Here is a 27,041-nt window from a genome sequence, read left to right as displayed (position 1 = left end):
GGTCCAGAGAAGGGCCACTCGTATGGTTAAGGGCCTGCAGACCAAGCCCTAGGAGGAGAGACTAGAGAAACTGGACCTTTTCAGCCTCCGCAGATTTAGATTGGACATTAGGAAGAACTTCTTCACAGTTAGAGTGGCCAAGGTCTGGAACGGGCTCCCAAGGGAGGTGGTGCTCTCCCCTACCCTGGGGGTCTTCAAGAGGAGGTTAGATGAGTATCTAGCTGAGGTCATCTAGACCCAGCACTCTTTCCTGCTTATGCAGGGGGTCGGACTCGATGATCTATTGAGGTCCCTTCCGACCCTAACATCTATGAATCTATGCATATGGTGCATAACATCTTTGTGAATCACTTGGCTCATGCAACATGTGACATGTTGGGGCTGACCCACGACAGATCCAAGTGTTTAGCTGAAAACAGGTATCCAGCAGGGTCCAAGAGACATGCATCCCCTATCTGATCAGTGGAATGGGGCTGGAGGCAGAACTGTCTCCTGGACCCGGCACTCCTACCTGATCCCCAAAGGCCAATAGTGTGGGGTACTATGAGCCCAGCATCAGGGAATGTCTTCCCAATTTCAGGTTCACTGTGTCCCAGATCTTTAAAAAGTTGGCATTCAGTTGGGAGCCCTGCACTGGAGTAGTAATAGCACAGTAGGATCTGGTCCCTGATCCCAACAATGTAGTTTTAGCCATGTGGTCTTAGCCTAAAAGCAAATGATATCTGAAAGTTTCAATGAAATTTGGTGAAGAGTGGAGTACCTCAGTCCTTCTAATAATAGAACTTTCCTGTGCATTTAGATCTGAAATTTCATCTTTGAGTTCAAAAGCAGAAATCTAAATGTGGCTTCTCATGTTCCTCAATGATTCATAAACCTAAGCCAAATCTAAAGAAAATTAGTGCAGTAGTTTTAAAAGTTATAGACGTTTGAAGATAACAATTTTGTGAATTTACATTGAGTTTTTCTCATTTGTAAATGTATTTTACTATATATTTGGTAAGGGAGCTTTGCTCCTACATTTTACCATCTGAACAGAGGAAAAGGGAAGTGACCAAATATCTGGGTACATGGACCCCTGACTTTTTCTCTCTGTCTGCTAAGTAAAGCATCTGGGAATAGGTTCCAGCTAAATGGACTACTCAGACTATTAACCCTTCTCCAAAAGTGTACCAAATCTTGCTTCTGAGTTTGACTTCAATGGTGTGAATGTTCACATTCTTCTGAGATTTCCTGAGGCAGCTTTGTCTTCTGGACATGCACATCTGCTCGTGACCCTTACATTTCACACACATGATTGTTTGTCTATAATATTCCTCATTAGATGGCTCCATCACTCAAAACTCTATATTCAACACAACAGGGTTGTCTGCCATCTTTAGCCCCACTTTGAGGACAGTGTTGATGTTGTAAGCTCTGACTAATTCTAAGGAACAAGGAATTTGGAGAGTATATTTTACAAAGTGTGGAAATGAGTTTAACCAGGCCTCTTACTTGACTAAGAGGAGAGACAAAGAGAAAGAGAAGAGAAAAAGATGGTGATGCTATGTGTTTTAAAATGTTCTAAGATAAGGAAAAACCTTCATGCCTTGTTTTGTCTTAATATATTAAGCTCTGTGTGCAGATGTTAACCTCCTCCTTTCCCTCAAACTATAAACTGATAGCTGTTCCCAAAACACAATGTGTTTGCTGAAAAAGTAAAGTGCCTACATGTGACAAACAAATGATCAACTTCTTCCTGTTTCTTTAAGGTTGCTCTGTCTGAACCATGCATCTTTTCTCGCTATCTAAAGTATAAATATGCTTGTAAACTTATAGCGTTCAGAGTTCCTTTGAAAACGCTTCTTGTGATCACTTGTATAGCTTTAAATAAACCAAGATGGCTCTGTCAATTCTGATACAACCACAATGCGAAGTTTGATTTCTTCCACAATTTGATGCTGTGACTTGGATAGGGATGCCTGGGGTGATTGGTTGAGATATGGACCGTCTCATCACTGACACCCTGGCGCCGAACTAAGGTAAGAGACCTTCTGAAATCTCTATTGGCGCTTTTCTGTGAGAGACTGCCTATGTGTCTTCCTATTCACTGCTTGAGGCTTACCCTATCTGACCCTTTTGCTGCCAGAATTGTCAGACCCACTATGTAAGTAGGAACTGTGAGTAGAAAAGAGTTTGAAACTGTGTTGCTGTTGTCGGTGAATGTGTTTCCCCTTGTGAATTGAGTTAAGTTCTGTAAAGAACTATGAGGTCTTTCTGAAGCTAGGAGTGGAAACCTTGTGCAGCCGCCCTGAGGACGCCAGACTTGTTCTGTGTGCTCTTCAAAAGCAAGGGTGCAAGGTGAAAACTCTTAGACTGAAGGAGATCAGGGTTGCGTGACAAATTTTCCCTACCCCCACTCTCATGAATGAGCCATGTCTAACAGTGAGTAACTGCATTGTGTGCCGTTGCTGCGGAGTCTTGTCCTTGGACATTAGCCACAGCATTCTTGTGCCACTAGCAAATCTCAAGACTTGACCGGACACCCTCAATAAGCCTTTCCTGTGTGAAAGACCTGTGTGAATTGAGCTTAAAGACATGGGGAGCGGAGGGTCTAAAGACGTACTGACTCCGCCAAAAGGGACTCCGGCATTGTACATATACACACACTATGGCCATAAAAGTTGTAAGTTTCTAGACAAATGGAACTGGTATACTAGAGATGATTCTAGCTTACAGTTTCCCATGGAGGGAACATTTGATTTAAGTAAAATCATTCATCTCTGTGGAGCCCTTGAGTCAAGAGGCAGTAAAACACCACAGACTCAGTGGGACACATTTTTTGATTAGTATGCAGAAGCTTCCAAAAGACATGAAGAATCTCAAGTTCAGAGCCTTAAGGACTCCCAAGAAAAACTAAAATCTCAGATAAAGGAATTAAAATAGAAAAATGCACCAATAGGGGATCTCCCATCAACAGCACCAGCACAACTTTATCCACAATTGACTGAGAATGAATCTGTAGAAGACATAATTGATTTTTTTAGTGTGCCACCCCCATACCAGTCCCAGGCACAATCTGAACTCGAGGAAGTTCAAAGTAACCAAATAGATTCTTCCTGAGGAATCAGCCTACCCTATCAGGAAACCATCACTCAACAACCATCACCTGCCCCCGGGGCATGCCCACGGCCACCGGAGACATGGCATTTGTCTCCTGAAGCCTCGACCTCCTCTTATTTAAGGTCCGGCACCCAATATGGTCCAGTCCCACCTTTAAAAATGAAAAAGACTCGTCTTATGCCTTTACGCCAACTCCCAGGGCAGGGTCCAAATGGAGAAACTACAGTCACAGTTCATGCCCCCTGGACCCCAGGAGATCTCCTAAACCTTCTTAAGCAATTCCCCAATATCAGGGAAGAACCCCAGAAGTTTAGAGATGAATTGGAAAGTGTAATCAATTGTTATGAGCCAACATGGGTGGATTTAAACCAATTAATGAAAAGTGTTCTGCCCTCTGAGGTCCGTAACTGCCTCATCACACAAGCTAATTGGCCTCCTCAAGACCCCGGAATGGGAAGTCACTTACTAGGTGCCCGAGAATGCCTTCTTGAGGCCATGCCTAAAATCTGCCCCAGGAAAACTGACTGGGCCAAAATAAATAACTGTAAGCAAAATAAAGGAGAATCCCCATCAGACTACACGGATCACTTAAAACTCGTATTTGAAAGACATTCTGGCATTGAAGATGCAGCTGAAACTGCCCCAGAAGCAGTTGCCTCCGCTTTTCTCCAAGGACTTCTTTCTAAAGTCCAGGAACAGCTGTGTACAATTGCTGTAGGTTGGCAAACTAAGATGCTTACAGAATTAGTCACCATTGCTAATCATTGTACAGCCTGCCAAGAAAAGAAAAAGGAATCCACGGAAACTAAGCTAATGTATTTACAAATACAGACTTTAGGCAGAGGTAGAAGCGGAAGTTTCCATCAAGGAGCAGAGGCAGGAGATGTGGTCGTGGGATGGGAGGAGGAGAATTTCAGTCCCAAAATAATGGCAGTTGTCATTATTGTGGCCAACGAGAACACTGGAAGGCTCAATGTCCTCACCGGCCTGGCCAGCCAGGGATGATGTTTAACCAGCCACCACCTCCTCTCACTCAATTCTCCGTCCCAAATCAAGGAGCCTCCTGTTAGGACAGCCTGAGGAATAATAACATCATCACAGCCCCACTTCTCACTTGATCAAGAGGATCCCTTCATTTCCTGTTTAATAAGTGGCACTCCTACAAAATGTTTAGTAAACACCAGCGCAAGTTGCTCTACCCTCCGAGCTGAAGAATTTTCTACAGCTCCCCTCTCTTTTGCTGTTATAAACGCTGTAGGAATTTCTAATCAGATAGTTCCTCATCCTGTTTCCCTACCCTTACATGTTTCTCTTGGCCCTGTTTCTGATCAGCATGCCTTTCTCTTCAGTCCTTGTTCTCCTGTTAATTTGTTAGGCAGAGATTTGCTTTGTAAACTCAGCTCTACTATTTATTGTCCTCCTAATGGTGTTTATTTAGATGTTCCCTGTGTTAATGAAATGGCTGTACTTGCTACCCTAGCTATCTCACCTCCTGAGCCTGAGTCCCCTAATCTTTCTGTGTTACAAGAGGAAATCATAAAGGCTGTCCCTCCGTTTCTCTGGTCCCAACATGCTAATGAAGTAGGGCAAATCCATACTGCCCAGCCTGTAAAAATTAGATTAAATCCAGCCACTATCTTGTCCTGTATTCCTCCTAATGTCTGTTATTTTACTGTTGTTGACTTACGTTTTGAATTTTTCTCTATCCCTATACACCCTGATAGCCAGTTTCTCTTTGCATTTACCTATCAGGGACTTCAGTATACCTGGACTCGATTGCCCCAAGGCTATACTGAATCCGCTTCCCTTTTTTCTCAAATTTTAAAGAAGGATTTAGATGACATAATATTTAAAGAAAATTCTGTGCTTGTACAGTATGTTGATGATCTGCTCTTAGCATCTACCTCCCTTAAAGCCTGTAAAGCTGATTCTTTAACTCTCCTCACCTCTCTTGCCCTAAAAGGCCATAAAGCATCTAAAGAAAAGCTACAACTTTGTCTCCCTCATGTCCACTATTTGGGTCATGATATTTCTGCTGAAGAACGACTGCTTTCTTCTTCCAGGATAGACGCTATTCTTAAAATCCCTAGACCAACTACTGAGTCCCAAATGCGTACCTTCCTAGACATGGCTGGCTACTGCCACCAGTGGATACTTGGCTATGCCTCTATAGTCAAGCCACTGCAAAACCTGACTCTTGTTATTACCCCTGAGGCTTTGCCCTGGACTTCAGAAGCCAAAGCCACTTTTGCCTCTATTAAACAAGCTCTGTCACAAGCTCCTGCCCTAGGCCTTCCCGATTATAATAAACCCAAATCTAGTATTTTATGTTGATGGATCATGTCAAAGAAACTCAAAAAGGTTCTCTTGTTGCAGGATATGCAGTATGTTCCCAATATGATGTTACAGAAAGCCATCACTTGCCTAATGTGTATTCAGCTCAAGTTGCCGAGCTTGTGGCCCTTACCAGGGCTTGCACCCTAGCCTCTGGTACCTCTGTTAATATTTACACTAATTCTCACTATGCCTTTAGTATTGTACACGATTATGGTCAGCTTTGGAAGCAAAGAGGCATCCTCACGTCAGGAGGTGCCAAAATTAGTAATAGTCCAAATGTAAATGCCTTGTTAAATGCTTTACAGTTACCTTCTGCTGTTGCTATTATTAAATGCCAAGCTCACCAGAAACCTTATAATGATGTTACACATGGGAATGCTCTGGCAGACTCCGCTGCCAAAGCTGCAGCTATTTCCACTACTCAGGCTACACCGGTGTTTTTGTCTATCTCGACTAACCAGTCTCCATTGGCAAGTCTTCATGACGTTGCCCTCCTCCAAATTCAGGCTCCAGAACCAGAAAAATATACGTGGAGACTGGATGGGTGTTTGTTACACCCTGACCATTTGTGGCGTTCCCTGGACAGCTGCCTGGTTGCCCCAATGGTCCTTCTTCCCTATCTTGCTCGCATACACCACGGCATAGCACACGTGAGCAAAGGGAGGATGATAGAAGCTGTTAAGCTTGATTGGTTTGCTCCAGCTTTTCCATCTGTGGCTCAACAATACTGTTATACCTGCCCTATTTGTCAAGTCCGTAATGTGGGAAAGCCTGTAGAAACAAAAAAGGCAGCACATCCCCCACCTTGGGGGCCATTTGTAAATTTACAAATAGATTTTATTCAAATGCAGAAATGTTGTTCTTATGAATATGTTCTTGTTATTGTATGTATGTTCTCTGGATTGGTAGAAGCCTACCCAGGTGCAGAAGCTGATACCATCACTGTGAGCAAAAAGTTGCTCAGAGACTTTATTCCAAGGTTTGGTATTCCTTTATCCATAAACTCTGATAGAGGAACTCATTTTGCTGGGCAGATAATGAAAGAAGTCTGCAAAGTCCTGCAAATCCAGCAGAACTTTCATTGCCCGTACCATCCACAGGCCTCAGGCCAAGTGGAATGCCAAAATGGCATTTTAAAAAATAAACTGGCCAAAACTTGTGCCGAGACTCACCTGAAATAGCCAGATGCACTTCCTATAGCCCTTATGAGTATGAGATCTACTGTCAACCAAAAGATTGGATTTAGCCCACCTGAAATCCTGATGGGAAGACCCATGAGGCTCCCCGCCTCACCACCTGTTGCCTCCCACTTTTGCGATATACATTTACTTGATGATACTATTTTAGACTACTGTACGGCACTAATGAAGTGTGTTAAGATTTTTCATTCACAGGTACAAGCAGCTCTCCCCAAGGAACCAGATGAGCCATGCCATTCCATCCTGCCTGGTGACTGGGTCCATGTAAAAGTCCATCAATGGAAGTCATCGCTGGAACCCCACTGGAAAGGCCCATTCCAGGTACTCCTGACAACCAACACTACAATAAAGTGTCAAGGACTCCAAACATGGATCCACGCTTCACACAGTAAGAAAACATCAGCCCTGTTAAACCCAGAGTCTCCTCCATATCAACCTTGTAATCAGCCTCCACAGACTGGTAGTGAGCCTAGTGCCTGCCAACAGAAGAGCTCAAGACCAGAAGTAAACCAAACGCCTACTGGCAAAGAGGATTTGCCACTACAGAGCGAAGAAAATGTACCCCAACGACACCACTATGCCCTTCGGGAAAGGAAAAAGGCCTCTACCTAGTTCCTGGTTCCCAAGGTAGGGTTAGTTAGTTGTGACTTGAGTACGTCTCAATCTTTCCTTTTGGATCATCTTATATGAACTTAAAGACTCACCAGGTAAAAGAAACTTTGTAAATCAGACTAGACTTCAAAACAGGTCAAAAAGATCACTCCCACACTGGCATGCTCACCAAAATGCTTTTCTTCAACCGTCTTATCAATATGCAAAGGATTCAAATGTTTCTAAATGTTGGATATGTTCCCAATTGCCTTCCAGTACAATGACAAAGGTGCCCATAATTGCTTTAATCCCTTAATTGGACTGACTTTTGTGATATGTATGTTAAAATAGCGAAAGGTAAAGAGAAAGAAAAATTAGAAGTTAAAAAGCTCATGGCTATAAATATCTAACATTTGGAGGAAAAAAAAAAAGGGCCCAAAGGGGGGAATGTGGAAATAAGTTTAACCAGGCCTCTTACTTGACTAAGAGGAGAGACAAAGAGAGAGAAAGAGAAGAGAAAAAGATGGTGATGCTATGTGTTTTAAAATGTTCTAAGATAAGGAAAAACCTTCATGCCTTGTTTTGTCTTAATATATTAAGCTCTGTGTACAGATGTTAACCTCCTCCTTTCCCTCGAACTATAAACTGATAGCTGTTCCCAAAACACAATGTGTTTGCTGAAAAAGTAAAGTGCCTACATGTGACAAACAAATGATCAACTTCTTCCTGTTTCTTTAAGGTTGCTCTGTCTGAACCATGCATCTTTTCTCACTATCTAAAGTATAAATATGCTTGTAAACTTATAGCGTTCAGAGTTCCTTTAAGAACCCTCCTTGTGATCACTTGTATAGCTTTAAATAAACCAAGATGGCTCTGCCAATTCTGATACAACCACAACACAAAGTTTGATTTCTTCCACAAAAGTGCTAGTAATAACAGAAGCAGGGAATGTAGGCTAATTGAACTGGAATGAAAAGAGCTACTGCTCTCTTACATATAATCAAATAAGGAGATTTACATAGCTTTGCAGAGCTGAACACAAACAAATTGGTTTAATGCTGTAACAGGGGGCCTTATCAGGGCTGATTTCCCTGTGGCCTGCCCACCGGTTTCTGGGCCAACTGCCCGCCTTCTCGTCTGCCATGCCTTGTTGTTAATTAATTAATTGATGTTGATTAAGCGGGAGGCTGCCCATTTCTTGCCCTGATGCCAGGGGGAGCTATCTGTGGCTCCCTTCCCCACCTACACTGCAGCCCAAGCCTTGCAGATGGCATCCAGATGTTATCAATATCACCGGCTGTGGAGCCTGCGCCCCGCTCCGCCTGGTCTATCGGGGTGTTGCCCCTCCCCTCAACTCGCCTGCCATGACTTCGATGTAAATATATACCTTAAGAGGGGTCTACAGTGGAGATCTTTATCCTGGGTGGGGCTTCCCAATAGACAGTGTTACTCACGGTCGTCTGACACGGTGGTCTACGGGGCTCCGCCTCCCCTACACCCCGTCCACGTGCCAACCACTGGGTGATGTGTTCAAGTTGTTTCCAGGCCTCGTATGGCAGCCTCAGACCGGTTCTCCAGTTCCCGGTCGTTCTCCCTCCTTCTGGGAGCGATTTCTCCTTTCTCCTCTTTTACAGGAAATACTCCTCTGAGTTAGGAGGAGCTGCAGGGTGATTCCCCTGATTCCAGCTCCCTCTTGGAGCCTCCGCTGTCTCCCCTCTCCTACGAACAGCAGAGCGCCCCCCTGCCTCCTGAGCGTCAGCCGCTTCAGGAGACTGAGAGTGTGCCTCGGCTTGCACTCTGTCTGCCTTCTGCTCTGCCTCCCATAGAAGTCTTACAGATCTCTGCTAAGCTGCCTGCTTGAGACCTGCAGGCTGGGTCCTCTCCTCTCCGTGCCTGAGCTCGCAGCATGAGCAGCCCGCCCGTACTCTCTCTCTCCAGCTCCCCCTCTCTCCCTGTTCTGCCGGCGTTTTTAAACTTTCCCGCAGCTGCCGCTACAGCCACTGGGATTGGCTCAGCTGTTCCCCATGCCGGGAACAGCTGTTGCCACAGCCGGCGTAATGGTGGTTCACGCGGCTCCTGCTCCCGCTGCTCTTCAGCAGGTACGTACGCCCCTCTGGGGGCTTGCTCTCGGGTTCTGGGGTCTGCGGGTCCTCCTTTCATTCCCTCAAGAGCCTGTGGAGGCACTTCACCGCCATACCGGCCCTCACACTGGGCCCCAGAATCCTACTAGTTGGACTCCACTTAGATCCCTCCATTCCAGCAGCCTATTCTGCCTTCATTCCCGCTGCATAGCTCCCTGAGCTGCTTCTCCCTTATGGGTGTGGTCCCCCCAGGACCTTCGGCTCTACTGACCCTGGCCCAAGTCCAGGCCAGTTGGAACCCCAGGCCCTCAGCTCTTGGGCATTCCTCATGGTGGGCCCCTGGCCCTTTTGACACTTCCGGTCCTGCCCCAGCTTGGACCAGTAGGGGGATGCCAAGACAGGTTAAGAGTCTATGGCCCGATTCTCCCTCTCTGGAGTCCACCTTCTAGACCCTACAAAGGGGGTAACCCACCTGGTTGTGGGGGCTAGAGGTTAAGGCGCCATGACCTGCCTTTCACCAGGGTGGCAACTTGCCTTGCATTTCCTGGGGGCTCCTGAACCACTGAGCGCCCCACCAGACAACCCACTCCTGGCAGGGTGCAGTTTTAGGTCATGCCCCGACCAGGAGCCTCCTGACCATCCCCTACAGCTCCTCCCTTACCTCCAGATGACACCAGCAGCCCTGCAGCCAGGCGATGTTGTTTCCTGGCCTTCCAGCAGCAAAAAGCCCTGTTTATACAGGCAGCCCTGAATCTAAAATGACTGTCCTATTCAGGCAACTGCCGGCTGCTGTCTTCTGGCCCTTAAAGTGGCAGGCACAAACAGTGCCCTGCTACAAATGCATTATATAATTGGAATACTTGGGGTGGATAGCAGTAGGACATAATATTTGTCCTCTCACATGTGTGAATGACAATCACCATTGAACGCATCATTTCACTGGCTTCATGGGTCACTGCTCTCAAGTAGTGATAAATGGGATGTACCCCTGTAAACATTTATTTCTAGATAAATATCCCTCAGGGACACAACCTACAAGTGAAGCTTTTTTACGCTGTTACTACAAACTAACATTTTCCAAAACTTTCAGATTACTGTTACTTACAGAGAAGACAAAGAATATTAATTCAGCTTTTTGTATGCCATGGTGAAGATAACAGAGGAATATAAAACCTGCACAAAACACAGTGAATACTTTTATGCTTCTTCTCACTGAATCTCACCACAGCATTTCAAATTAGGTTGCACAGTACATATTTCTGTCCTCCCCTTCCACCCATGCAGTTTCATATCTTCAGATGCTAAATAAGTACAATGGATCCTGTATCTGTGCAGAAAGTTGGACTAGATGATCCTTCTGACCCATTCATATCTAAATTGTTATTTCCTTACAAAGAGTACTTCTTCCTACCCAATTTATTCTATACCTTCTCAAATACACGTTCACAAACTGTTTGAGTGAAATAAGCATATTTTGCCCAATAGCCACTTCTGCCCTACAGAACTGCTTGATCTCCAGGGATTCTGGTTGTCTCTGATAAAAAGAAAAATCCCCAATCTTTGGATTAAAAAAAACCCCAAATCCACATTTTTCCATAATTAAAATGAGATACCACTAATACATACATATATATTTATATTTTATACATACATATTTATATGTATGTATTAGTGGTATTTCATTTTAATCATGGGAAATGTGGATGGGGGGGGTTCATTCGAAAACGGGGGATTTTTTGATCAGAGAAAACCAGGAGCCCTGTTGATCACTCGTCTATGATTTCTTTATTTCTCCCTTCATTACAATGACAGTAGATACTGAACTGCACATTTGCGGGGTCAGGGAACAGATCTTATTCTAAATGTTTACAAGGTGCTACATATGTTTACAGAAGTTTACAAGTAATTTTGATAAAAAATTAAAATAGAGCTGACAACCACAATAGCGAGTAGAATTAGGCCATTAAAGTCACTTCAGCATTCCCAAAGTATTTGTATTAACTATGAGGACATTTAACTAATCTTTTTCTTCAAACCACATCAGGGAGAGTGGATTGAATGGTGAGACATACTGTTTCAGAACAAATCAACTGACACAATAGCCACATTTAGGACATTGATATACAATTAGAGATCTAGATTGAGAGAGGACCTACACACTGCAACTTCTTTCCCCTTACTCCTGGAGAAAAACAGAAGTGTCTGTCTTGTCTTTTATTATTAATAGATACTATATTATTAGAACAACCTTCTCTCCTAATCCAACTGTTTGCCAGCACAGTGATCTGCACCTTTTAAATTCCACTTTATGCTAATTATTCTTATTTATAGTGATGATTTTCTGCCCGTTAAAATAAAATTGAGCTATGCATCAGAGGCATAACAAGGCACTTGACACCTTGGGCAGCAGGATACACAGGGGCAATGGCAACTTTTGACTGCTACCATGTCATCAGCATGATTGTGTAGCTGTGGTGGCAGCTGGGTTTTTTTCTGCCTCTTCCCCTACCCAACAAGTCAGTACCCAGGGCTACTGCCCTGGATGCCCTGCCTTAGCTATGCATATCAGATTTTTCTGTCTTCCTGCTTGTTTGTGTGTGCTGCTGTTGAGATATTGCTCTTGCATTTTTAACATCTGATCTCTACGTTTTGGTACCGGGTCAGCACAGTCAAACAAAACTGCTCTTAGCTCCAGAAATATTATGCCCATCTATTTTTTGGATTTTTATCTTTGACCTTGTGCAAAGGACACTCTTCTGCACCCTGATCTGCTCCACAATCCAGTCACATTTTTATCACTGTAATGTTTATCCATCCACAACATTACTCATTTGATCAAATCTTGCATAGAACACTAATACGTTTTCCTGATGTCTTTGTCCAATGGTGACATGTTTATCAGAAAGATAACTTGGAAAAATGCAATGACATCTGGGGAAAAAACAATTCAGCACACACAGCTTTTGTGAAAGGAAAAACAGGAATGCTGAAAGAAACCTAGGATTGACAGAGTAAAGAAAATTAGATGTATGTTTGAACTGGAATATGCTTGTAGAAAGAGCCAAGTAATTATAGTTCTACATGCAATGATGTGCAGTTATAATTTCATAGTTTTCATAGTTGGTAGGGTCAGAAGGGACCTGAGCAGATCATCAAGTCCAACCCCCTGCCATGGCAGGAAAAAGTACTGGGGTCAAATGACCCCAGCAAGAATAAGTCAAGAAATAAAGGAATAAATATCTGTTTTACTATATAGGTATAAAGATACTACATAGATATTATCTTAAAGTCTGAGCTATGTATTTCCAAAATGATCCTAACAAATCACAGGAAGTTCAAGAAAGAAAAATAAACACAAATGAGAGAGATCTCCTTAGGAAGAAAGATTAAAGAGCAGATAAGAACAGCTCAGCTAAATAATTCCCAAAGGTGGAATGCAAGGTAAGAGTAAGAACTCTCCCCATCTTCAACAAAGCATGTACGCAATGATCCAGGCACCAAAAATCACTCACTCCTCTTGACCACTGCCCCCGTAATTTAGCTTCATATTGATAGTAAAATAATACATAAAAGATAATGCAATTACCCACCATCTAAATTTTGTTCCTGAACTCAGTGGTCCTTAGGATTTCACTCTATGACTTCCTATCATAATCCCCCTCTTGTATCTCCTTGTATCCAAGGTGGATTTAATGAGACCCAGTGACTCATCAGGAATTATTATATGTCAGCAGGTTTCCAACATCTGCTAACAAGACTAACAGTTAATCCCTACTCTCTTATTGAAGTGGCCATGATAAAACTATCTTCAGACATAGGAAGTCTGTTAATTACAAGGAGTGGAAGTATTTAGTATATTGTTCACAGATTTTTAAGCCCCAAAGAGACTATTTTACTATGACTTTAAGTAATGTAATATTAGGAGTATCTCCTAATAGCACTCAGGTCAGAAGCAGTGTAGGGTGGCCCCCTTATAAATTAACTGGTTCAGAAAGGCATACACTTTCATAGGTGGCAACCTACTCATCAGATGAAGTAGGCTGTTGCCCATGAAAGCAATGAGTTAGTACTGGTGAAGTTTTAAGCAGGTGTCATAGCAACGTCACTTTTTGATTCTTTGATGTCAGCTTTTCCCATGACTGAGAAGCAGAATTCATCAAGCATTGGATTGGTCACTGTAAGAAGACTGAAGATATCTGTCCAGAGGAACTCCTCGGCCAGAGGGGTACGTCTGGCAGTAACAGCATGGCCATGCTCTGGAGGGAGCTTCTGGTCCACCTAGACTCAGCCTTATCAGCTTGCCAGGTGAGCCAGATTGGTTCAATCAAGGCTTCTGGAACTATTTCCGGCCCTATGGCAGAAAGAGAGGAGATGAAGAGAAGTAGGGGCAGGCAGACAGGGTAATTGTTCAGCTGCCAGTCTGGACTGAAGTCCCTGGGAATGGGGCAGCAGACCCACAGGGTCTATAGAGCTCAGAGGAGCTCAGAAAATGTTTTTCTGCATTAATTGGCCATAGTGGGCAGTCAATTGTGCCAGAAGGACACCAATTATTGATTTAAAAAAAAAAAAGTCTGATCACAGCTTCAGAGAACGAGAACTTGTGGACTGAATGAGAGAAGGAGAGACAGCAGCCACTATAAACCCTGGCACTGGGAAGGGAGGGGAGAGTGGATCAACAGACATGTCAGTCTTTCTTTATTTTTCCTTTCCTTTTCTTTAAGGAGGTTTGTTTTTTATTCTTTTGCCCATCATTACATTCTGATGGGCAGCAGTCAGCACCAGGTCAGAGAGTCATCACCCCTCCCCAATTCAATTAATTCATCAAAGTTATGGCAGGTGAGAACTGAGAGGAGCACTGGCCTAATCGACTGACTGGCATCTGTCCAGCGTAAGACCGGCAAGTGAATGTCAATGGGATGCAGAGGACCCTGTCCACACATGGTGATATCATGACAAACTGGTGCATTGGCCAGGAATTCCAACAACGGCCAAGTGGAATCCAAAAATATGGAGGTCTCAGTGGCGGTGGCCGCAGCCAGGGCAAACCAGATCTGGCAGACGTTACATTTGATGGGGCAAGTCCTGCAACAGCTGGAAGAAAGCTGAATACAGCAACAGGTGTGGCATCAGAGAAATGTAGTAGAATTCAAGGTGCCCAAAATGTCTATTCATAATGATCCTGAGGTGTTTTTGGAAAGCTTTGAGCAGGCAGCATTGGCAGCCAGACTAGAAAAATCCTGCTGGGCTGGACAGCTGGGAATATTGCTAATAGGAAAGGCCCAAGCATCCTATAGGTTATGACATGGGATGAGTCTATGGACTATGACAAGGTAAAAAGGGAAATTTTATATTAACTACATAACAACCCAGAGACCTACCAGCAGGCATTCAGAGCTAAAAAGAAGAGAGAAGAAAAGGACCCAAGGGCTTTGTTGCACCGCTTAGCTGATCTCATAACAAAGTGAGTGAAGCCTGTAAAAAGTTCAAAAACAGACATCTGCAACAAGATTTTATTAGAACAGTTCCTGACCAACTTGGATGAGGAAACCCAGAGTTGGGTTCAATACCAATCAGCCAGTATCTTCAGCCGAGGCACTGCGATTGTCAGAAAATTTTGGCAGTGCATTTGGAGAAAGGCCTCCAGATCAGAATGTGAAGGCAGGCTTGTACCCTAAGCCTCACAAGACAAGGCTGGGGAATAGAGAGGCTCGGGATTACAGAAGGCCCAACCACAACCTAGTAATTTGTTTCCACTGTGGGAAGGTGGGACATGTCCTGAGACTGTACTAACTTGATGCGGTCAACACCTAAGGTACCGCACTCTCCCTTTAAAAACATGGGAATAACACCAGGTCTTGGAGAAACCGAAGGGGTGGAATCCATAGACTGTAATATGGGGGGGGAGGTCAACGGTAGCCCACTGCCTGGACCTGTTGTGGAGGCATGGGTAGGAGGCAAGAGGTTTGAAGCAAACATTGACACTGGATGTGCTCATACATTTATACACAACACACTGGCACCTGGCAAGTATGAACGAAAAGCCACCCCTGTTAGACTGACATGCACGCACAGGCATGGCACATATTACCCTCAGAGGGTCTACGAGGTCACCATGTTGAAGACCACTAGAGAAATGCCAGTCAGGCTGGCTCGTGACTTACCATACCCGATAATTTTAGGCTGAGACTGGAGGGAAATTTATGAAATATTAAATATTATAAGTGAAGACAGGATGGGAGAAGCTGGCCTGCTGGGAAGTGGGGAAGATGTTCTGGCCATTGAGAGTTTTGATGTAGAAAGTTTGTCCAGCAGCAAGGTGTTCTGGAGGGCCCAAGCTAAAAAGCATGACTTCCAAGCCATAATAGAGACTGACCTGGCTAAGGAGGAAGAGGATGTGGTAGACCCAGGATGCTATGCGAACCTGCTGAGATTTGAGGTTAGGAGAGGGTTACTTTACTGGATAAAGAAAGGGGTACTAGAGGGGGAGGAGATTCCCCAGTTGTTAACACCACATCAGTTTAGGGCTCCTCTGCTAAAGTTAGCACATGACAATCCACTGGGCGGGCATATGGGTTGCAACAAAACAAAGGCCCGACTAACAAAGTGGTGTTTTTGGCCCAAGATGTATAACCAGATGGAGAGTTTCTGCTGGGCCTGCCTGGCATGTCAAAAGGTAAGCTGGAATAAGCCAACTAAGGCACCGTTGCAACCTATGCCCATAGCAGACATACCGTTCTTTCATATTGCACTTGATGTGGTGGGACCCCTTCCCAGGAGTTTGGCAGGGTATTCATTTTTGTTGGTAATCACAGATTATGCAACCAGGTTCCCAGAGGCAGTCCCCATACAAGCCATTACCAGTCCCCAGGTGGCAGAAGAACTCCTTAAATAGATTACCTGGGTGGGCAGAATGGCAAATACAAAAGCATATGGAGACACTCTAAGCATTGGCACCTCCTTGATTATGTTATTGTTAGAGCCCATGATTGAATGGATGCCCATATCACATGTGCTATGCAAGGAACCAATGACTACTGGACATAGTACCATCTTGTCATATCTATTATGAACATCTTGCTTGCTCGGAAACACCAAAAACAGTCAAAACCAATGTGAAGGATTGTCAACATTAATTCTCTTCATGTCCCAAAGGTCTATATGGATCTCCAAAACTGTCTCTATGGGCAGCTCTCTGCTCTGTTCACAAATTAAGGCAACATTGAGGGACACTGAGAAACTCTGGAAGAGGTTTAAAACTTCCATTCATATGGCCTGTCCTGAATCCATTGGCTATACCAGCCATTAATACCAAGACTGGTTCAATGGAAGCAACACCAAGATCCAAGCCCCTCCTTGACTGGTAGAGAATGGATTATTCTGCTTGGCAAAATGACACCTCATCTCAGCAGAAGGAGATGTATCAGTTCCTCAAAGCCAAAGCTCAAAGGAGGGTCCTAGAAATCAAAAATCAGTAGTGGCAAGATAATGCCAAGATAAAGCCAAGGAGATCCAGCTCTATGCTGACAAACTTGACATGTGCACCTTTTTCTAGGCAGTGAAAGCCATCTACAACCCAACTTCTCATGGTCCTATTTCCCTATGATCAGAGGATGGCTCAACACTTCTCAAAGAGAATGAATCTATCCAAGATAGATGGAGAGAGCACTTTGAGGCATTTCTGAACCATAAGTCAACTGTGGCAAACACCATCATTGAGTCCATCCCCCAACACCCTAAAAGAGGATCCCTCACTAACCCTTCTATCCTAGAAGAAGTTTAGTGTGCCATGAAGGAAACCAAGAATAACAAGGCTACTAGACCAGATGACCTGATGACTGCAACCATCCTATATAGTGGATTGGAGACAGATCCATTTGTCATCTGAACTGAGGTCAAGCAAGGATAAGTGTCATTGCCCCAACTCTGTTCTTCATTGTTTAACAGTCATTTTGTTTCTCGCTAAGGACTGCCTTCCTTCTGGAATTGATATAGAATTCTGAATGGGTGTAGAGCTGTTCAATCTAGGACATTTTCTGTCAAAAACCAAAGTACTCAAAACAACCATCCTTGACCTTCAAAATACTGACAACTGCACCATTCTTGGGCACACTGAGGAAAACCTCCAGACCGTGCAGGATCTTTTCAGAGAAGCCTACCAAACTTTGGGCCTCTCTCTCACCATCAAAAAAACTAAAGTGTTCTATCAGCCTGCCTCAGGCCATGAATGTGACCCCTTCCTTAAATTACCATTGAGAGAAAGACCCCAAAGTGCTACCTCAGTAGCTGCCTCTCTCAAAGAATGAACGTTGATGAGGAGAACCAGAACAGGATCCAGTGCACAAGTGCCTCCTCTGAGAAATTGCTTCAGCATGTCTTTATTCATTGTGATGTCTGGAAATACCAAGGTCTACAATTAAGTCATCATCCTCTCTCTCCTCTACAGATATGAAATGTGGGTGACCTACCATCATCATCTCAAGTGCCTGGAAAGATATCACCAATGATGCCTTTGGAAAATCATACACATCAAATGGGAAGATTGCTGCACAAACGCCAGCATCTTTGTTGAATCCAATGTCACCAGCATTGAGTCACTGATCCTCAAGCATCAATTTCACTGAACCGGATGTTGTGTTCTGATGCCTGACTCCCAGCTCCTAAAACAAGTGCTCTGCTCCTAGCTTAGTAATAGCCTGAGATCCTACCACAGCCAAAGGAAATGCTACAAGGACACATTGAAGGCATACCTCAAGAAAACAGATGCTGATATCAAGAGCTGGGAGGAGCAGGATGTTGACCAACTCCAGTGGCTCTGCATCCTCAACCAAGTGGCAGCTCATTTCTAGGTAAAGCATCTTGCTTGCAAAACAAAGATGAGAGAGTGGAGGAAGGAAAAGGAGAGAAACACCAGCCTATGGCCTACTGTCCCCTGAAGAAGGACCTGCAACTTCTTTGGATAGATCTATGGCTCAAGGTTTGGGCTCTTAAGTCATCTAAAGACCCATCAGTGAGCTACGGTAGAGATCATCTTCAAATCAAGGGATTGCCATGACAAATAGCATTGAGAAACACAGAAAGTGGAAAGAACTTAGAGCTTTTAGCCAGGAATGAATTTGTCCTCAGAGACAGTCTTGCTGCTTCTTTTGTTCTGACAAAACACTTTGAGCCAATTCCATTCTCAGTTATACCAGTGTAAATCCAAAGTACTTCCACTGAAAACACTTTGGATTTAAAGTAGCACTTGGTCCTCTAAAGGCTAGTAGTGAGTAAGCTCTTGATACATCCCTGACAACATCTGCAGCCTGTTTATTCTGTATAGAGAAAAAGGATTCCTTACTAGGCTTGAGAATGTCTCTTCACATCTGAAATGTTATATTCACTAGAATTCATGGGCAAGTTTCCATCACAACAGTTTTACATGAAAATTTGAGATAAATTAAATGGGTTCTTTTTGACAAGGGCCTGGCTTTCTGTGAGAAATGCCAACTTTTCATTCAGTTAAGCAACCAAAAGTTAGAATAGATATTCAGATCTTAACTAAATCTTTGTGCTGAAAATTATTGCAAGATTCAGCATTTCTGTTTTTTTCATGCCTGAAACTTAGAAATAAAGCAGAATGCTAATATGAAAAGTAAATGGGAAAAGAATTAAGCCAAATTAATCTAACCACATAAAAGGAAGAATTATTACTTTATCCAAATCTAGTAATCTACTACTAGTCACACTTAACCATGTATAAATCATTTTGTGCCATTATCTCAAAATATATTATCAAATAAAAGCAAAGTACACAGAAAACCTGACAATGCCAGCAGAAATCATAGTACACTATTTATTTAATAAATTTAATTGGCACAAATATTCCCCATGGAAAAAGAAGAAAGCTGATGAACCCCTGGAGAGCAGAGGGAGAACAGAAGGGAAGGATCATTGCCCCATCTGTCAGGGACCACACGGGATTCAGTCCTGCTACCTTTATTCACAATGAACAACACCTTTGTCTCTGAGCAGTCACACTGAAAACATGAGTGAGAATGGTAGTACCAAGGCCTCTATGCCCATCTCCTATCCCCTGCAATGAAAGACAAATCTAACTAACACTGCTTGAGAAAACAGCCAAGTTTTATAAACCCTTGTTTTCACAGTCACAGGAGCTTTCAGAATGCTTTGGGATAAAATCAACAGAGAAGCAAAGTTATTCATTATAATAGGAAATGGCTAAATGCAAGTTAAATACTACAACCAGCATCTGAATGTCTGTAAACGTGTGCAGAGTTAAATTAAAAAATAAGCCCACTATTATCACATGTTTTGTAAATGCACTTGATTGTAATCTCTAAGAAGTCTATCAGTAATCATTGCACACTACTCCAAATGCAGAAGAGTGTATATAGCCTAAAAGGTGCAGAAATGGCAAACTATCAGCCAGATTAGATCTGTGTTATATCCTTCTGAACATAGGGTCTAGGCATGTTTGGTTCAAATATGGCAGCTAAGGTTGAATTCAGGTATAAGCAGTGTTTGTTTTGGAATTTGTCAGGAATGTAAGCAAGACCAGCTCAAGCCACCTCTCGCTGAGGTTTCTATTGATTCAGTTCCAAATATGGCAAGGAGTTGAAGGGCTTCACAGGAACAATAGAAGGGAAAGCAAGAGGAGTGAGGAAATAGAAAAAAGAAAATAAAAGGGGGATGGGAGAAGGACAAAAACTATAGGAAGAAGTTACTTGTAGTATGTGCTCTAAATATGCAAGTAAATTGAGCAGGGTGTTGTATGCTAAATAAACTGCAATTCATTCCTTAACTGGGCTTGCTTTCAGTCACAGTTTTCATCAATCCCGAGCTATAAAAACCAGATAGGCTAAAAGATATGTACAATAGCAAAATGCACTAAGCCCATTTTTAGTCAATTAGATGTCCCTGCCCTACTTAAATCAAGTACAGGGTTGCTCAAAGTCTTATAAAATAAAGGGTTTTACTAGAATGTTGTTTTGTTTTTTAACCAAAAAAGCAAGACAAGGTCCTTGCTGAGAGAAAGGAGAACCTGGATCTATCAGCAATGTTGAATGCATTTAAACAATACTATTCACAGAGCAAGGTATGAATTGGTAGCAGTCCAAGTCTCATAGTTGGCACCAGTGATGCAAAGATTGTTCATGATAATATGCAAATAATATTAGAATGTGTCATTATGAAATATTTTAACAATAAACAACTAAAATACTTCTTTTAAAACCCACGGATGGTTGAAGACAAAAACAGTACAGTAGAAAATGCCAAGATTATTTCATCCATGATTTAGAATCATAGAAAATGAGGGTTGAAAGGGACCTCATGAGGTCATCTAGTCTAACCCCCTGCCCTGCTCATAGCAGGACCAGCCCCAACTGCATCATTCCAGCCAGGGCTTTGTCTGGCTGGGTCTTAAAAACCTTCAAGGATGGAGATTCCACCACCTGTCCGGGTAATCTGTTCCAGTGCTTCATCTCCCTCACAGTGAGAATTTTTTTCCTAATATCCAACCTAAACCTCCCTTGCTGCAACTTAAGACCATTGCTCTTTGTTCTGTCATCTCTCACCACTAAAAACAATCCAACTCTATCTTCATTGGAACCATCCTTCAGGTAGTTAAACACTCCTATCAAATTCCCTTTCAGCCTTCTCTTCTGCATACCAAATAAACCCAGTTCCCTCAGCCTCACCTCATAAATTATGTGACCCAGCCCCCAAACTATTTGCATTGCTCTCTGCTGGTTTAAACTCACCAAAGAGTTCTCTGCTAAACCAGATGAGTTCCGTTGTCTTCTTTCATCTAACCCCATTTTAATACAACTTTCTACTTCATATATCACCAAAAAAATTTTTTGATTAGATGTGCTATTTTCCTGCTTTTCTACTTCAGAAGATCTCTATGACTATCCTCCACTACCCTCCACCAAAAAGCTAGCTAGTCCATTTTCCCCTAAAATAACTTTAATTTGGTATCATTTGTTTTAATTCATGGACTCTCAAAACTTTTTTATTCTATGAACCATATCTTAATGCACATCATCTTTCTCATCCCATTTGAGTCACTGCCCCTTATGATAATGTATCTCCCTATCAGCAACTACAGAAATTGTTTATGTGCAGGGCACTTAGTTTTTTAACCACAGTTTTTCTGGTTTAAATCTAAATATCTCTGTTGACTTCAGTGTAGCTGCACAAACACCACTTTATACTGAGTGGAGGTCTGGTCTAACATGTATTTGAACTTTGTTGGAAATAAATTGTTTAGCTTTGTCTGAACTAGGTAAAGGAAACCACCATCATGTGATCAGCAAATTGTCCACAGACAATAAATGGTGAACAATTGATCTAGCTGTAATTCATTTGTCTTTCTGGCAATGACACAGTTGAAAGTAAATGCAGTTGACATTATTCTGTGTTTACACCACTTTTATACTGATATAAATCCATCATCCATCAATGCACTTCATTGGCTTAACCAAAACTTTCCAGAAGTGCCCAGGTACAAATCTACAGAACAGTGCAACCAAAATCCTATGGCAAACTGAAAGCCAGTCTACTTTCAAAAATCTTACCTTGGGATTTTCTATTCCTTGGGAAGTTCCACTTTCATACACCTGGTTTAGATCTGGAAACTCCATTGACCTATTTTTTGAGATTGCTGGCTAATTCTGTAGTCAAAAATAGGTTAGACTCCATGATTTTGTAATAATGCTTAAGCAGCAACTATATAATAGAAGTGTCTGATGACCATCTTATGACCCCTTTGTGTAAGACCACGAGGTCAACGACTGAGTTGTGGTCTGCTTTTCTTTCTGCTTGCCTGGCATTCTGAAGTCATCTGTGTCTAGTGTTCTAAAATTACACTCAGACACCGGGGTTACTAAAAGATTACTAAACTTTGCCGTAGTTCCTCTTTTCCTCTGCGCATGCGACAGAAGATTTCTGCCGCAGTTCTGCTTTTTGAATGCGCATGCACCAACCCTGATAAGTCACACTAACCAATAACAAGTTAAGTTCAGCCTACAAGATAAGACGTAACAACTAGGAAATTATAATGCTGCCAATAAATGCCTAATACGTCAAGACTATGTTTATGTAAGCTATAAAAATGTAATTCCGGGCCGGACTCGCGTTCGGCTCTGCTTTGGCATTAGCCTCTTAGCCGAACCTGTTTACATAAACAATAAACATGTGATGGACCTAGCCTGTATGTGTGTGTGACTCTCTCCTTGAGGACAATTGGACAAGCCTCCAGGGGAACGAAACTAGCCATTTGGGCAACAATTCCAATGATAAACAACACTTGATTTACTGCAGAAGGTCCATATAATAATTATCTAATTTCTTCCAATGTTTTTACATGTTAATTGAATTCTATTGATTAATGCCATCTCTGCACAGGCATCCAGACAAAATTGTGGAAGGAAAAAAGTAGTGAATGAAAATTTAATAGAATATATCTAAATAAATACCTGAAAAATTCCATGAATGAGAAGCCATAGCCATGTTGTTCTGCAATCCCTGCACACACAACATTTGCAGATGCCCCTATTAATGTCCCATTACCTGCAAGACAAAAACAAATGCTAATTTAGAGTTGTGCTTTTCTTTTTATTCTTCCTATGCTTTGTCATTCAGTTAGAACTTTAAATGAGCTAGTTAGAAAAGTAAAATCGATCCCCTTGCATAGACCTGAAAAACCATCTATTCTACAAAACAACCGTGGAGTCTATAAATAGCTTAATGCTTTCATAGAGATAAGCCTGGCACCATCCTCTGATTCCCCACACAGAGGATGAAGAAATGTAACACCAATATAACAGTTGTCACAATGACACCAAGGACCTGTATTCAGAGAAACCTGCTGATTATTGGCTTTATACATGAAAAGGCGCAACCAGCATACAAAGAAAACAAAGGTAGTACTGGAAAGAAAGTATATTCCTGTAATATGTTGTACTATTGACTGTAAGTACTAAGGGAAAAAAAGAATGTCTTTCTTTTATGTAAATATGAGACTGGGAAATAAATCTGATAGATTTTAATCTCTCATGCATACATAAAACTAGCAATTTATTAAAAACTAGTAACAGAGTGCAGCAAGCTGGAAAAGCAAACATTTTTCAAAGTCTCTGTACATTCACTACTACTTTCAGTAGCAAAGAGGTACAGTCTGCCTATAAGCAATGAAGTACAAATGTTCTTTCTTAATAAAGAAAAAAAAACCTAGACAAGATCATCAGTTGATGAAAACCAACATAACTCCATTGGATTCGAATGAGAGTACTGATGATTTATATCCTTCTCAGAATGGATAGTCCCAAAGTAAAATGACATGCTCTATTTTTACCATTTCTTGTTACTTCTTAGTTCTTGCTGTCCTTTTCCCATTTCTTCTTTTACACATTCCTTAACATAATGGAGAAAAGAAGTAGGTGTTTCAAGTATTGGAATTGTCCAATTCATTATGCACTCCTTTAGTTTGGAAAGCCCTGCTTGTACTTGATAAAAGTTGTGTAGCTAACTATGGGCGCATCTACATATGCAATTAATGTGCAGAAATAAACTCTGGAGCTTATTGCTCTGGAATTTATTTGTGCACAGCACATGGAGGCCTGTTGGAGCAGCTTGAGCTGGCAGGGAAACCAGGGGGTCAGCCCTCCAGCCCAGGGCTGCTCCAACCAGGTTCCATGCGCAGCGAGGGGTTGGCAAGGGTACAAAGGTGCAGCCCCTGTGCTAAAGCACCCTCATGCCTCAACCAGCCCTCAGCCCCTCCCTGCTGTACATGGAGCCCAGTCAGAGAAGCCCTGGGCTGGCAGGGGATCTGGGGCTGCTCTGCAGCAGCCTCTGAAGCAGCCTGACAGCCCCGGGTTGCTCTGACCTGGTTTAACATGTTGCAGGGGGGCTAGCCAGGGCACGAAGGTGCTCCAGTGTGGGGCTAGCCAGCAGGCAGCCCTTGCACTGAAGTACCCTCACGCCCCAGCCAGCCCTGTCACCCTCTGCACATCCACTGCAGTGCACAAAACAATGCCACTGCAGGGTACTACTTGTGTTTAGCCATATCACTCTGTGTCCGCATTTACTGTGGAGCTAATTAATCAGCTCCACAGTAAACCTCTTGTGTAGACATGCCCTGTACCTCTAAAAACCTCTAATATCTTTTGGGATATTTCTTTCTTTACAGCAGAACTGGGACTAGTACCTTCAGTATTCTAACTAACCTAACTCATACTTTTGAGGAAAAGGGGCAGCCTTCAAAAGAGGACTTTTCCAAAGTAGAATACAGGAAGTCAACTGCAATACATTAGAAATTCATTTTTCTAAACTCATATTTTTCTTGTGCTACCACTGATATAAGATCACACTCATGTTTTGGCCATGTTATTTCTTATGGCTCTCTGGAGAGTTTTCTAGTTTGACTTTGAAAGAAAAAGATCAGAAAGTAATTAATGCTGAAGTTAATTGTTTTGACTTCATAAATACTTCAGATCCTCAAGAGCTCAGTTTACAAAGAATAGATCAGAGGAAAGGCAATCAAAAACTCTTGAAATAATCATATGCTCTATCTGGAGGTTGTCACAAGTAATCCACCAAATGTTCATAAAGGCTTCCAAATTCCATAGTACTCAGGGATTGCAGAAAATAATAACCATTCTGAAACAGAGCACAATACAATATCTCCTTATATTGCAAACAAAATTATATTTAGGGGGTCAGATATTGTGACAGAAAGATGTGAGGGAACAAGGGTGGGACTAAGAGAGAGTCATATTAAAATAACCTTGGAATTATGCTTTGTTTTCACTTTATAAATTGACAGCTGAGAGAAGTGAATGGGACAGCTTTTAATAAATTAAAATAATGCATATTATTAAGAGGCAGTGATCTCTATGCCTTATGGCTCTCCACAATAAAACAGAAGTGCCTGCTCACCTAAAACAAGATGATAGAATACCTAAAGACAAAACCTGATTTGGACAGCTTGAAAGCAAATCTGGATCCAAACTTTCAACAAACTAAAGTTGATACTGAGCTGTTGCCAGAATGGGCCAGGGGCTGGCAGCGAAATGCATCCCAGCTGGCCACAGACGGCTATGGAGGGAGAAGCCCCAACTTCAGGGACTCCTCCACTCCCTGGGATCTCTGGGCAGGTGGGGAGATGGGTGATTGCTGGTATGGGCCAAGGACCGGGGGAGAAATGTGGCCCCATCAGCCACTCTGGCCATGGGTGGTGGGGTAGAAGGGAAATCTGCAGCTGCAGACCCTGCCACTCCACTAAGCAGCCTGGGCTAGGGAAATTCAATATGGCCCCCTGCCTTGTTCCCCACAGCCCCGTGCCCGTAGCCCCCACTCCTGGATCAGTCGGTGACCTGCAACCTGGCCAGCCAGCCTCCATGCTGCCAGAAACGGCCATGGGAAAATTTCAATCGACCACTTGTAATCACAGTTCTGGAATTTACATGGGTATCTGGCAGCTCAGTGTGCACGGCTTGCTGGAGCTGGCCTGGGCTGGGGACTCTCTGGGGGCTGACCACAGCTCTCCTCTGCTCCCCAGGGCCTGTGTTGCCTTCACCCCTGCCCCACAGCCAGGCAGAGGGCTTGGAAATGCCAATTACTTCAAATCCACTGCACCTTCCACATGACACTGCCACAAATACTAAGGATGATCTGTTGCTAAATGAAGGTCAAGTAAAAGAAAAAAGAAAAGGAAAACAGAACAAAAAAAATGCAAATGCCACTCATGCTCTTTACAGCCACTCTAATGGGGCTTACTGTACAGTACAGTGTAATGGGACTCCCTAGGATAAACATCAAAAAATGTCTTCAAAGCCTTGCTTTGTTGTGATAAAACAATAAATACTTCTCTTCCAAGCCAGGTTTGAGGCTCATGGAGCAAAAAGACACCAGGCTCTTCATATAGGCTATTTTTGCCTTGGTTGGGCTTCCTGGGGGTGGAAGGTGGGGTGTAGAGGCTGGAAGGAGAGAAACCCCAGTCCACTGGGGGTACTGTCCCTGCTTCAACCCTGCCCCCTCTCCCTCATGGCTGTGCTGCCTGCACCCCTGTTCCCAAACCCAGGCAGGAGGTTTGGAAACTTCAACTATGGTGCTAATTGAAATTCCCTTGCTGCTGGCTGTCTGGCTCTCAGTCTTCAAAGACTTGCTTTGCTGTGCTGTCTATCCCCTGCCAAGCCAGGGGAGATAGACAGCACAGCCTCCCCTGAGGCTCACAGAGGGAAAAAAAACACCAGACTCTTCATATTATTTGTCTGGCTGGGCTGGGCGGGAGGTGGAAGCTGTTGCGGAGAGCCAAAGCACACTGATTGATCAATCTCCAGCAGCTGGCAATTCAAATCCCCTGGCCAGGCAGAGGAACAGGTCTGGTCCGATCATAATCTCTCTGACCGAGCTGACTGTTCCAGGTAGGTTTGGATCTTTAAGAGAGTGGTCAGCCAAGTCACAGAAATCATTTCCCTTGCTAAACTTCTCAGACAGAAGAAGCACCAGAATCATCTGCTGCTGGCTTTAGTAGCTCGTTACATCGAGGACAATGATGTTGCTGTAGGCATCCTGCTGGCCATGCTGCATGAAGCACAAGATAACTGCATTGAAGCCACAGATCTGCATGCCCAATTTTGGATCCCACTGAGACACTGGGCTCTTGAACTGGTGGGAGCAACTCGTGCTTGGGACCTGGGATGACGAGCAATGGAGAAAGAATTTCAGA

At 43.1% G+C, this 27,041-nt stretch overlaps 1 protein-coding gene across 3 annotated transcripts in view; it reads right to left on the bottom strand.

The window, feature by feature from the left end:
- OCA2 (OCA2 melanosomal transmembrane protein) overlaps window positions 1–27,041 on the bottom strand; it is a 422,456-nt gene that overhangs the window by 77,866 nt on the left and 317,549 nt on the right. For 2 of the 3 annotated variants that reach the window (XM_059720961.1, XM_019485119.2), the window contains one exon: window positions 22,789–22,882. In XM_059720961.1, coding sequence (XP_059576944.1) covers window positions 22,789–22,882 — 94 coding nt within the window. Of the gene's footprint in view, window positions 1–21,888; window positions 21,985–22,788; window positions 22,883–27,041 lie in introns of all 3 variants that reach the window. The other variant, XM_059720962.1, reaches the window with a different exon arrangement.

Source organism: Alligator mississippiensis, chromosome 1 (assembly GCF_030867095.1).
Source record: "Alligator mississippiensis isolate rAllMis1 chromosome 1, rAllMis1, whole genome shotgun sequence".
Lineage (NCBI taxonomy): Eukaryota > Metazoa > Chordata > Crocodylia > Alligatoridae > Alligator > Alligator mississippiensis.
The sequence above is the reverse complement of the archived record's forward strand: the minus strand, read 5'-3'. Positions and strand labels throughout refer to the sequence as shown.